Genomic DNA, 13,830 nt, shown 5'->3' with positions numbered 1-13,830 from the left:
AATAATATTGGCGATTGACGACGACCCATGTAACAATGCAGTGTATGTGTCATTGGGTTACATTATTGCCCGCTATTGCAAGTTTTGCACATTGTTTTTTTCCCTAATATGCACACCTATACTACGCTTATGATCACAGTTACTATACCCCACGGTAGAGTAACCGTGTTATAATCGTCATACTAGTAGTAGTAGTAGTATACAGGTAGCAGTAACACAATCACAGAAGTATAGAGACACTGAGCAACCGATGATTTTTTCTCCAGTTTTCCCCGCTTAAAGGGGCACCAGAAATTAAGCTTACCACTTATCTCAATTGGTTAATTATGAATATAATTAGCTAATTCAAATAATCGATGGTGGAGCATAGAGGGAAGTGTGCCTGAATTGTGACCGCTTCGTGTTACCTCATTATGTTATTATCGGCCTGCGACCCGACAGCATAGTCAAAAGCACGTACACACATGCGGGATTATTAGCATAGCCCAGTAATACACCGTCCAACTGTTCAGTACAGACGACAATCCAGGTCAAACTCTTTCGTAAATCGTAACCCGATACAGGGTGGGGAGCGATTCGGTTCTGGTGGAATATTGATAATGAGTTAAAATGCTTGAAACAGTGCGGTATTTTTTTTCAGTTGATATCGGCAGTGTCCTCGTCTAAATCGGCAGTGTCTTTCAGTCGCTGTTAGGCAGAAAAGTCCCATTCTTCCGGTCAGTCTGAGAGATTTACGGTTGCAAGCTCGGTTTTGTTCAAAACATAACGAACAGTCCGGGTACCTACCTCAACGACGACTCTTTTGTTGGTCAGTTTCCCGGCTCTCTAGCAGTGGTTGATCCATCAGACGCCATAAATAGCCTTTCTCGCAGAGGTCTTGTAAAATAAACCAAGAATAACGGCGTGTGCAGTCGAAAATTCCACACGGGCGATCTACAGACACCTTTTTATATCGGCCATTTTCTCATTTGCATTTGATATGACTCATGCAACGGTGCTCTTCCGTTGTGTAATTTGACACCTTGTCGGTGAGGGCGTTTGTCGATGTCGCTGCATGAAAATCGCTTCGCTTTCGAACAGGTGAAAGTTTGTTCAAGTCATTTAGTCCATTTTTCAATATTGAGAAGCGCACGGTTATTGTGTGCGTTGGTTTTTTTTACGAGATGTTTGATAATAACTGTTTGAAAATATAAACTTTGCGCACCATCGTGCACAAGTAATAGGGAGTGCGCGCACCATTTGTAACGGCAAGGTGAACCGCTGAAGTTAAACACAGTGCATAGGTACAGTGGTCTATAGGGATGCCGTTTGCCCTTTTAAGGCGATACCACTGTTTTTGTGTCTTCAAAGATGACATTAACAACAATTACCAAATTTGGAATTATTAATAGTAATTTTATACAGAGAACATATAAACAACGGATCTTACAATTCACAATAACAGTATGGCAAACGTGCATAAAAGTGGATTTCCAGGTCAGTTAAAAATCTTCTCCAAGTGCACCGTTCAGTTACCGTACCATTGAGTGTAATACCGATGATGTTTTCGTGAAGTTACGTAGCGCCTTCCCGAGTATACCTGCAGCCTTTCCATATAATTATGTCATCGCCTTCCCAGCTGTTTTCTTCCACGAACTTCTTCAACATATGCTTGCTGAACTCAATCGCTGTTTCAGGAAGCAAGTTGGAAACCAGATGGAAATTGAAATGTAAGTCAAACATACTAATGTTAGGAAACAGTCGTAGATTACAGTAAAACAGCATGCAAACCCCTCCTAATTTAAACAGTTCCATTTAAAAATAACAAAATGTTAAAGAACTACAAACAGTACGTTCACGCTTATATTTTTGTAATTACGCGTTATAGTACAAGCCAAAGTGAGTAGGTCTTGAGTCCATGGAAATATGAATGACACATAATTCTATATGGCACAGTCCCGCCAACAAATTTGGCGTGGGAACTTTGCATATGGTTACCAAGGGTATCTAATAACCTTTGCCGTTCAAACCGAATAATTTTCAGGCGTACATGCCAAACAGAGATGCGGACCTTGCACCGAGGACTTCAAAGAAAATAAACTTCAACAATAATTCGTACTGACTTCCATATCAAGTTTATTTGTTTAGCAAACGCATGACCTGACGTGTGGCCAAACCAATCGAAGAAATTGATCCATATTTGGGGAAAGACTCGTGTCAGTACACGTGAGTCATTCCTCGTCAGGCTGTCGGTAACTTTAGTATATGGGCTAATGCCTGTTGGAACCCCGGGAAAACCTTTGACCCGCGATACCAAAAAATGCCAAAAAATTACGGTGTATGCCATACACCATGGGTTCTATGTTCATGTTTAGGCCCTATGTTCCCTATTGTTACATAAACACCTCACTCTTGTGCAGTAGCTATAAATGATCGATATCTCGATATCAAAGGTCGAAACAAATGATAAGACTAAAAGTCCGTTCAAGCCCTGCCATGGCAACACGATTAGCGTACACGCGATCGTGTATTTACCCACGTACAGAAGTTCGTAGCACTTTGAAGTGTAGTGCAACAGGTGATAGGAGTTACGCCCTCTACCCACTTCAACACCCTTACACGGGCAAGGCCATCAAAGGGAACGCCGTATTTGGACCAATGAGGTAGCAAAATGTTATTTAACCAAAGACGGATTTAATCGCGCTAACATTGCTAAGGGTGCAATATAGAATATCAAGAAAGGGTAATTTTGACGAATTGGCGAGGGTGAGAAAAATCGTTTGAGTATCTCTGGCTGGTAAATAGGCAGCTCAATTATATCGTTTATCATGTGCTTCTGTTTTGTAGGCCTGCTACATTCCGTACTGTCTATACACATAGTGGATGGACTGTGGTCTATCATAATAACTCTTCAGGATGTGTACAATTTTTGCAGTCTTTACCATGCAACATTAGCCCGCCTAATTGCTACCCTTTTTTGTCTTTCTCATTATGCAGTAGTGTGTAACAACTTCAAAACCCATCAAAGTTAGGAATCCTAGCACTGACTCATTACAGGTCAACACTGAGCATACCTTGTTGTCGTTCACATGCGTGGATACCGATGACGTAGGCAAATCCTAAAAGTAAATCTTCGATTGCACTGTTGGCATACGCAAACTGTTGACTGTATGATGCAAGCCCTGTAATGTCAAGGCGACAGTATCAGATTGGTCGGCTATCAGCTTTATCTCAAAAAGGAATTCGTGAACTCGTTAAAAAATTCAAAGGAAGACAAAGGAATACGAATATAGTCAAATCATGGCAAAATGAGAACTAATGCGAGAGGCAGGGGTCGAGGACTGGGGTTGTAAGTCCTGGTACCACTGCAACGGCGTTTTTATGTTTCACGAGAGTTAATGGAACGACAGTGAAGACTGCTACTATGGGAAATAGTGGTTATGTAAACGATGACGTCAAAGGCTGGGTTGCCGATTTTGGCATCAACGACGATGCGGGTGATAGTTGTGACGAACAAACACAAAGAGACTTGTTGGTTGGACAACCAGGTGGCGGTGGTAATTATGATAACGATGATGATGATGATGATGATGATGATGATGATGATGATGATTAGGAGGCGAAGGAGGAGGAGGAGGGATGAATGATGACTAAGGTGATGGTTCAGTGGCTGTTAGATATCGTAATGCTCTTAATAGATTATAATCCAGCTTTTTCATTGGTAGCTTAATTTATGAAACTTTTCAACACTCAATAAACCAACCTTAAATTTCTAAGATGCGAGAGGATGACCATCCTGACGGCAATGGGCATATTTTTTGACCGGGTAAACTTAACCCGTCGTCTAACATTTGTCGCCATCTTATATTCATTGTTCCGAATTACTGTCTCTATAATCACACCAGGAATGGGCCTAATTAAGCTGAAAACTATATCTTTTTTCCCTTTCGATAAACTTAATATTCTTACTAGCTTGGCTGTCGTGAAAATTCAAGGCCATGGTCAGTCTCTCATTCTCTTCTCGCAAAGCTTGCAGTTCTCGACCCAAGTCTTCCAACACAAGGTCATTAACGCCTGAAAATAAAGAAAATGGGCTTTATAAGAGGAACAATCTAAATTCCATGAATAATTATATAAATTTTACTCAATGTCTAGATTCTTCATTGATCTGCACATTGATAGAGTAAACCATAGAGAAACATTTCAGTTTACGACATACAAAAGCTCAATAAACCTAATTCAATTTTTATCACAATCCGTTCATGTTTTACTCCAGACGCGTACGACCCCCTTCTATCGGCTTTCAACCTGTACACCCCGATTCACTGTGAACGGGTCCACATTCACCATTGATAACAATGGGTTAGGGCCAAACCATAAAGGTGACAGGGTTAAGACACCGGCTCGTCAAATCGACGCACACTGAAGACACACATATATTGTCTACCATTGAACCGTTATTCTACTACACCAGTTTGGGGATATCGATAAATAGACCAACATGGGATTTAAATTAACGATAAAAGAAGCACGGCTGGACATTGGCATATCCTGGAGTATACATTTTGTATTGCGGCATGGTGGAAAATGTCTCAACAGCGCTAGCTTACACAATCAATATAAAGGTCAATAATGACATATGATGTATTTCGGTAATCATTATATATAGGGAGGAAAGACTCTGGGTTGTTTCTTATCAGTCCTATGTCTAACCGACACCTGTAAAAAAACAACAACCCATAAGCCAACCGCAAACTTAGACTCAGTGACTCATATAGAGGCTAGAGGCAAATATCTTGCTTTCTAGACAGAGCATATCTGACGCGTGAAGAAGATGTTTTTTTTATAAATCAGTCAGTTTGGGTTTTTTTTTTTTGAGTAGTTTGTATACCTACTTTCTCCCATATCTAAATCGTCACCATTTTGACGTTGGTGGCGTTTGCCTTTTCCCTTGGCTTTGCTCTTTGTTTTCTGGGACCTTTTCTGAATGTCATCTAAGATGCCGGCAACACCTGGAATAAGTCAACGGGTATAAATTACATTGTAGTAGCTTTCCATAAGAAAAGGGATTTGTGATGATGATGATCGATTGTAAATTTGGTAGATTGGGAAAGGGGAACGCTCTAGGAAACAGAGATCACGCCACAGTGGCTTTCTCTCGCTTTGAATGAACACACACCCAGATCATATTCAGGCAAGCATAGACACAAGATATTCACAAACGACAGCGTCTATCCAGCATGGTCATTTCCAAGAGTACAAAATGCCTTTCTTCAATATGACAGGTCACAGGAGAATCCCACGATCACCGTTCTCATAGCGGCACAGATAACGGTCATTGGCGTTGTCGCTGATGAATGTGTAAAGGCGCCCTCCCTGTCATCTTCAGTGACTCTTGAAATAAGAACATCATGTAACATTCACTTACGATTTCTTTTTTCCAGAAACAGTCGATTTGCATCTTTTCGTGAGGTCAGTGCTCTCAACACTTTTAACTCATATTGCTGTGTGTGTACAGTTGCCAAAGCGTCGGTCTGAAAAACAAAATCAAAGTAGGCCTGAAACTAATGAGCAGAACAAATTAGGCCTAAGGTAGATTACGCCTTGGGGAAAGATGTTGGGACTCTCAAACTTTTACAATTCTTCTCTGATCTACCACTTGTGGGGGTTCATTTTAAAGCTCTTGGTGTAAGAAACTTTTCACTGTCTTAATTTTTCGAAAATCCAAAATTTTATTTTCCTCCATAGAGTTAACACAGGGACGGCGGCCATGTTGAATTTAAAATACCGGTAAATTTTGAGTAATTTGTTTCTCTAGTACCAGAATTTGCACGGTGACCCCGATTTTTATTCTTGATTTTGAAAGAGAATGGTTGAAAGATTCTCTGAAAAATGTTTGAGCATAAGTTTAAGTCTTTCACTTTCGAGGTACATACTACCTTTAAGCAAATTGCAGTTTTTGATATGTCTATACTAAACAATTGAGCATATATGAGGACGACCCGTTGCAGCTGTACTCACACTGACTGGGAGGCAGCTCCATCTACGTCAAAACTGGGAAATGTTGATATTTTGGAAAGGGCCATAGACTGTTGCTTTCTGACAGTTGACTTGTAAACACACACCGAAATACAAGAACCTGTCTGTGTAAATACTGCGCTGTTTTTGTTTTGTTTTGTTGTTTTGTTTTGTTTTGTTTTTGTTCGATTTTCCTTGCCAAAGTTTTTGTGATAAAAGAAAAGTAAAGTAGCCTTGACTGTGATCGTCAGACATCATCATTACAGAACTTTTGATAATATTGGCAATATTTTTATTTTCTTCTACTCTCGCTCAAGTATATTAACATTCTATCGCATTAACCCTGTAACAAATGTATTTTGTAAGATATTCAATAATATAATTGCAAATAGGGCTGTTCGCAGATGATGCCATTGCTTTCTTATTTATATGCAAAAATAAATAGGGCCTATTTTCCGCATTTTTGGACTACACTTTTGGAAATTACGTCTGCAAGAATGAAGAATGACGAAAATACCACTAAGTAGGGGATTCGTTGTGTAACAGTGAATACTTAAAGACTGATTATCAGCTCAGACTATTAGCTGCAACAACAGCCACTTGCGCAACACTGACAAGTCTATATAACAAACCTGTAGCTGCGAAGAGCTCTGTTAATGCTTGCGTGACCGTACTCAGGCTGTGCTGTCTCCATAGCTACACATCGAAGAAACAATAGGTGATCTCAAAGGACTAAATATTTTGCACATTGAATGAAACGCTTTTACTCACAAGTTCAGTTTTCAACTTCTTGTACTGTTTTCTTGTGTACAGCAGGCCGTGGACATGTTTTGAATTGACGCGTGTCTGCGTTCCAGTAGAAACAGCATCTTCATCGGTGGGTCTCGCCTCTTCACTGTTTGCGCGATTGGCCGATGTTGGTCTGCTAGCGACTGGGGTAATCGGATGCGATTTAGATCGAAACATTTTGTGTAAAATTGAGGTGAACGCAGTTAATCAACATCTTATATCCCATCAGACATGTTTTAGTTTTCTTTCAGTGCTTACTAGTGTTAACACTGCCTTTGCGCGCCGTCACAAACGCTCTCGAACTTTCGAACGAACTGACAGGCTACCATGGCAACAACATAGCGACTCGTGGTTCATTTCGCGCACGCACACTGCTGTACCGCGCGGGTTTATTTGGTAGAATTCCGCAAAAAACTTTGAAACATGGAGACCCAACTAATATAGGACAAAACTTTCGGAGGGGACAAAAATCAAAACAGACTCTTTCTAGAGTCTTGGATGTCGCACGCGCAGAACGCTTTTTTATCACAGTGACTGTCTTTGTTTTTACACCAGACTGAGACTATGCCTTTCATCCGGGTCTTCCTGCACAGAGTATCGAACTCAAAGGTTACCCGGTCTTGCCACAAGGCAAATCCTTGACGAAGCTGTGTGTTCATGCGTCAAACCTCGGCGCAAACGACGTCAGCTGCGTTTCAAATTATTCTACTTGAACGCTCTACGCTCTCACCTTTTGCGCAAGTGTAAGCACATCATTGCTTGGTGCGGCGGTATGGGTGACACGGTGCAGGGTGGGATGATGTGTAACTTCACTAGCCAATTGTGTTCTCAAGAAGAGTGCGCATGGAAAAGTAAGGATGTGTTTGCTCGGCGTTTCATCAGCAATTGGCTTATTTACTGTGGTTCTGCGTATAGCTTACACAGCCATTTGGTGTGTGTCCACTGCCATACTCTATAAACTAATCCAACTCAAGACAAGGAAATTCCGCAGTGGATGGAGTAGATTATTGTATGTCTTTCGTTTGTCCCATCGCGGAAACGGGTGCATGGATGAAAACCTTGGAGGTGAGGGACTTTGTTGGTCGTTAAGGCCAAGAAAAATAAAAAGTTTTTTTTCTCATCCTAGACATATATTGCAAAACTGATGCGGCGACGCGCGTTTTTTCTCTTCAATTTTGTTTTTATTCTTCAACCAACAAGAACGCGCAAAACATGAAAAACAATATAGGAATGCACGCAGAGATGAATGCACAGCAGTGTTGCTTTAGTATTTTTGTATAGTTACAGTTCTGTGGTTTGACTTTTAGTGCAGCAATGCACAGTTTTGAAAGCTTAATATTACAGTGACATATGTGTACAGTTCTGGATGGAATGTTGGTGTAAATCATTTTGTTTACAGTTCTTTTTGATACAGCACTGTGTTATGCACTATCGTCGCGTATTTATGCGGGTTTTTGTTTTAATTTTATTTCCTCATGAGCAGAAAAAATGTTGACTCGGCAGGCCTGAATTGACGCGCCCGAGGATGAGAAACAAACTTTTTTATTTTTCTTGGCCTAAGCTTAGTTTCTTACCTTTGCGTTTGTTGGCGAGCATGAGAGCCGAATTATTCACAATCGCCCCTAGAATCATTAGAGAACAGAGCTGAAGGTGATTAATAAAGGTATTGCCCCTATCAAAGATATTTTATGAATGTATCAATACACATCTTATCTATTTTTAACTTTAACAATAGCAAGAAGTCTCACCATTGTGATAAGTAAGTTAAACCATACAAGCGTTCTACAGTGGAATGAGTTTCTACACAAGGTAGTCTGATACCAAACCCATAATTATTACATGCCTCGTACATCGAACGTCGCGCGCTCCATTTTTGATCAAATCCGGAAATTTTGGCCCCATCATGGTTTGTGTGGTTTCTGTATCTTCAAAGCCTATTGAATCAGGATCTGCATCATATGCTACCCTGGCACACTTGGGCATTTAAATATATTCAAGATGGCCACCAAGATGGCCGCCAAAACATGTAAATGATATCTCAGCTCTATGAGATGATGTGAAAGCGGTATTGGTGTCATTTGCCAGGTAAATAGGATTAAAGAATTCAGCTCTGTTATTGCCCGACATGTGCAATTCTTAATTTGCATGAAAATCCAAGATGGCTCCCCAAACAACTGCAAAAACAGGTTAAATTTCCTATCCAGCAATATGAAATGCTGTAGAAGTCATTGTGGCATCATTTGCACGGTAAATATAGGGTCTAGGAATCGATATCTTTCATTGGCTGACATGTGCAATCATTAATTTGCATAAAAAAATCAAAGATGGCCGCTCAAAATCCTGTTTCTGTATGTACAGAATCATATCTCAATAAACTGTGCGACTGATTTTGTTGTCTTTGGGCAGGTTTTAGGGGTCAAAGAACTGCTATCTTTTAGTATACTAACTGCAAAATCAATCATGAAAATCTGAAATTGATACTCACAATCCAAGATGGCTGACAAGATCGTTTCCACAACAACAAATATCAAGGTACAGTTAAATATTGAAGGCATGTTTGACAGGAAGTATGCTGAGAAAGTATCATCGGCAAGACAAACTACAGTATTTGACTTTTTTAAGCCTTTGAAATTTTAGTAGCTTTAAAACATAATTGTATAAATGTATTATTATTATTATTGTCACCAACTGTTAAATTCAATGTAAGAGATTATTGACACTGGTGCATTAAAGATATTAAATTATATAATCATGTGTGTAGCATTTATATAACCATTCCTTTCTTTGCGCCCGCCCACCCAGAAAATTTATATTTACATAAAGCCCAACGTCTACAGAAAGGCTACCTTTCTCTGGTGGTCACTTTTCCCTTGTCCATTGGTGGTCATTATACTCTGGCTCGTAGGTCACAATATACGCGACAGTCTACAAAAAGATATCAGTGTCACCACCACGTAACTATCACCGTGACTGGAGTGTGTATGCTCTACTGGTTTACAAAGCACTTTATCGTATTCATGAAGTTTGAAAAAAGTGCGAAATACGCATTGCGTTCACAGAATTAAAAGGAGCGTTCAGGGGTTATCAACATGCTGAAAAGCTTACGCCATCAGGAAGATGAGTGTACGTGTTTGAGAAATGTTGTCGACTGTCATAAGCAGTGTTCTCCCCAGAGCTATTATAGAGTGGTGGCCGCCACTCTATAATTTTTTGTAAACAATAGAAAATCATTACCATAACAATTACATTTATTGTTATGCAAATTAGCCGCCACTCTATCAGAAAATCCTGGGGAGATCACATAAGCAGGCAATCGGATCAAGGAACAGTCTACATGTGCGTAAAAGTCAAAACATGTGTGGCGGAACACGATGTAGTTGCAGCATTAAGCGCTTAATTCCACGTTAGGTAATGTGTAAACAGCAACAAACTAAAACCTCTAATGCGAAACAAGCATCACACAAATATATCAAATGAAGCACACAACATGTTTAGAGTTCTTAGTTTAAATGTTCCCGTGTAATACATTGTCATTTACTGCTCTCATAAATAGACCACTAACTTTTCATATAATTTTAGTTTACCAGTTTTGAAAGGCTTATTTCCCGGTAAGTCAAAATGTGAGAGAAATACAGTAAAAGCTATTCTATTCTAGATTTCTGAACGATCAACATTAATGATATTATGTAAATCTAATAGATCTAAATCGAACTATTTTTCAGTAACTAGTGTCAGTTGTCAAGAGCAGATCTTTACATAACAATGCATATTCGTGGTAGTTCCACTACTATAAATATGTATCTCGTAAACAATACATCATTTTCAGATGCTTTCAGTAAAAATAAAATCACTGCTTTCCAGTCATGATGAATCCTTAACGTACATGAAATGTGTAACCACACTACAAGATGACTTTAAGATGCATTGAAAGACAAGGTGATGGATTTCGAAAGCAAAATTTTCATCAGTTTCCGTGACGAAAGTTTGTGCCCCAAATCTTGCAATACAATGTAAGCAATATCTGTATTGTCGGCGTTGAAATCTGAAAGCATTCTATTTATTCTAAAATTTGTCACAATTTTATATCTTGATACTTCTGAGCAAAAGAATGTTCCACCTAATCCCCGAGCCTGCTAAAGGCATGTCTTGAAATCATCGATCGCCGCGGCACTGTTCACATATTGTTTGCTTGTGCCCCTCGTCATGATATACTTTATCTCTTCTGAAAAAAAAACACCTTGATTACTATGATCGACTTGTCAGTGTATTGACAATTCAGTGCTCTTTGTTACTATGATCGACTTGTCAGTGTATTGACAATTCAGTGCTCTTTGTTACTATGATCGACTTGTCAGTGTATTGACAATTCAGTGCTCTTTGTTACTATGATCGACTTGTCAGTGTATTGACAATTCAGTGCTCTTTGTTACTATGATCGACTTGTCAGTGTATTGACAATTCAGTGCTCTTTGTTACTATGATCGACTTGTCAGTGTATTGACAATTCAGTGCTCTTTGTTACTATGATCGACTTGTCAGTGTATTGACAATTCAGTGCTCTTTGTTACTATGATCGACTTGTCAGTGTATTGGCAATTCAGTGCCTTTGAATAAACGTTAACTTTAACATTTTTTCAACGCCTTTCTTATGTTAACACTCTGCGAGGATTGACATAGGATGTCTCTTCCTATTGCAAATGCCGGTAATCTGAATCAAGATTTAACAATACAATGACCAATGTGCTCGCCAAGTAGCTTGATAATATTTTATTGATTACAACTAGACGTCAAAAAGAATGCCATACCATCGTACACCTGGGTCAAATGTAATTGCCTGGAGTTTCATGTTTGCTTTCTCACCGGAGAGCGATACAACAACACAAACAGCTGAGTAGCTCATTCTACCATATGGTTGTCAGGGTGATAGTCTTTGCAGTAGTAATAGTCGGTAACTCCGCGTTTTTGGTAGGAGCAGTACACGACAGGACTCGAGAAGGTGATACGCGTGCCTTTCGGTTGACCCCAATAAATCCCCTCAGTTAGACGGTCAGGACAGTCCTGGATCCAAAAAATCACAGAATATAACACATTGTGAAGACTTTCAAACAGTGTGACTGAAGGTCATGAAAACATTTTTGCACTAGTCTTTGAGTACTGTAAAATACACAATTATGTCACATTTGAACTCTTGAAAAAGGCAGCAAAAAATCAGAAAAGGTTGGAAATAGCATAATACTGTTACACTTCCTCCAATGATATTATTGGATTCCACAATATTCTCATCAGTTTGACATTTTTGCACAGGTTTCACATGATAATGTTATAATGAAATGTAAGGACTTCAACACTGTATCTGTATGAAATTCTTACAACACATAATTCCTGTGACTTTAAGTGGCGCAAAAAAGTAATATTTGATATACCATAGTAAATTTGATGTAATCAATTTACCTTAAGCGAAAAATGCACCATCTAGCGTAAAAGCTTTGTTTCATACCATAACAAATCTAAGACCATATCTTGCAGCTAGTTGTAGTTTGTTGTTAGTAGTTGTATTGCAAATGATATCACAGAACAGGTGTTGAGGGTTTGAAACCAGCCATAATGAATGACTCATTTCGGTTTAAATGGTTTCAACCGGATAATAATGCTAAATGTGCTGGGGCCACATTTCTTTTAAGATGGTGCCTTCTAAACTGGAAGATTAAACTTCATATAACGTTCAAACGTTTGTCACTTTAAACACATCTGCTTTTTAAATGAGGAATTAAAAGTATGGGTCAATGCGTTGGTATTTTTATTTATTTACAGAAACAAATTATCTAAAATTTAACAATGTTTGTAATACAAACTGACCGCTGTCCCGGGATCCCTAAATAATATCTACTTTCAGTTAAAATTATATTTTCGATTCTTGGTAGAACCAGACGGTGAAAATGTCATACCCAAGAAGCTTCAAAATTATTTCAAATTCGACAAACTTAACCAGATATGAACTGAAAATGCTCACTTGTTTCATTATATTGCAGTTGTGGGGAAATTTAAACTTTCGCCACATGTTTGCGACTTCATTGAAAGTGTTATGATCAACATCATGAACAATATTCACCAAAGATTAATTCTAAATGTCATTTAGAATACAAATATGTAATTAGCTGAAATAAACATACTAAATTTCTTTGACTGCTGTCATTGTATCACCACTTTATATAGCAAGTGTAATTGCCTTTGGTCAAGTCATTCAAGCTATATATGCCAAATTGTGAAAGCTCATTAGATATGCAAATTATGAATTAGCTGACATGAAAATGTAAAATGACTTTCAATATTGTTTTCACCTGGTATCATCAATGTACATAGCATGTTTTGCCAACTTTGATCAATTAAATCCCGGTATTTATCCCTAATTAATTAGGACAGTTCATTAAAATAGAAGCCTAGAGCCTAGATGATATAATTGCAGACCTACATTCAAGTGTCTGTAATTTTATTGATAAATTGGAAATTGCGTTTATGTATGCAGCTGAAAAATGTAATATGGTCAAGAAAGTTTCTTCAAATGTGGCAAACACTTGTAAACACCCTCCTTGGTTCGATAAAGAATGCAGTGAGTTAAGGGATAAGAAGTATCATCTATTGAGAAATTTCCGAAAGAAGAATGATGTAAGTATTTTGAATCTGCATTAAGATGCAAGGAAGGATTTTAAAGATGTATGTCGCAACAAGAAGCGTATGTTTTATGTTGATGAAAAGACCAAAATGGCGAAACTCGCATTCTCACATACAAAGCAGTTCTGGGGTAAGTTGAGGCGTCTTATGTCTGTACAAATACCATGATTGCCCATTTTGACGTGGTTCTGAAGTATGGGGGTTTTGCCAAACATAATTGTCTAGAAAGAATTCAACATCTCGCCTGTCGCAATTTTTCAGATGTTACAAGCAATGCTCCAAATGTTGCAGTTTTTGGCGAGTGCGGAAGGTATCCAGTCTATCTTTACACTGCAAAGAGATGTGTTAAATATTGGGTTAGGCTGCTAAATATGC

The 13,830-nt window shown here is 38.8% G+C and overlaps 2 protein-coding genes across 4 annotated transcripts in view; both read right to left on the bottom strand.

Moving 5' to 3' along the window:
• The window catches only part of LOC139119200 (F-actin-monooxygenase MICAL3-like), an 81,104-nt gene extending 80,128 nt beyond the window's left edge, over window positions 1-976 (bottom strand). For all 3 annotated transcript variants that reach the window (XM_070682887.1, XM_070682893.1, XM_070682896.1), the window contains exon 1: window positions 787-976. The gene's annotated coding sequence lies outside the window, so the exon portion shown is untranslated. The remainder of the gene's footprint in view (window positions 1-786) is intronic.
• Window positions 977-1,415: 439 nt separating this feature from the next.
• On the bottom strand, window positions 1,416-6,963 carry LOC139149777 (uncharacterized). The gene is made up of 6 exons (XM_070721756.1): window positions 6,769-6,963; window positions 5,408-5,513; window positions 4,875-4,991; window positions 3,949-4,053; window positions 3,054-3,161; window positions 1,416-1,667 (listed from the first exon to the last, which is right to left on the bottom strand). Exons 1-6 carry the CDS (start codon window positions 6,961-6,963, stop codon window positions 1,555-1,557), a joined length of 744 nt encoding a protein of 247 aa, XP_070577857.1. The 3' UTR covers window positions 1,416-1,554.
• Between the last annotated feature and the right edge of the window lie 6,867 nt (window positions 6,964-13,830).

The sequence above is a fragment of the Ptychodera flava genome, chromosome 2 (assembly GCF_041260155.1).
Source record: "Ptychodera flava strain L36383 chromosome 2, AS_Pfla_20210202, whole genome shotgun sequence".
NCBI lineage: Eukaryota > Metazoa > Hemichordata > Enteropneusta > Ptychoderidae > Ptychodera > Ptychodera flava.
The sequence above is the reverse complement of the archived record's forward strand: the minus strand, read 5'-3'. Positions and strand labels throughout refer to the sequence as shown.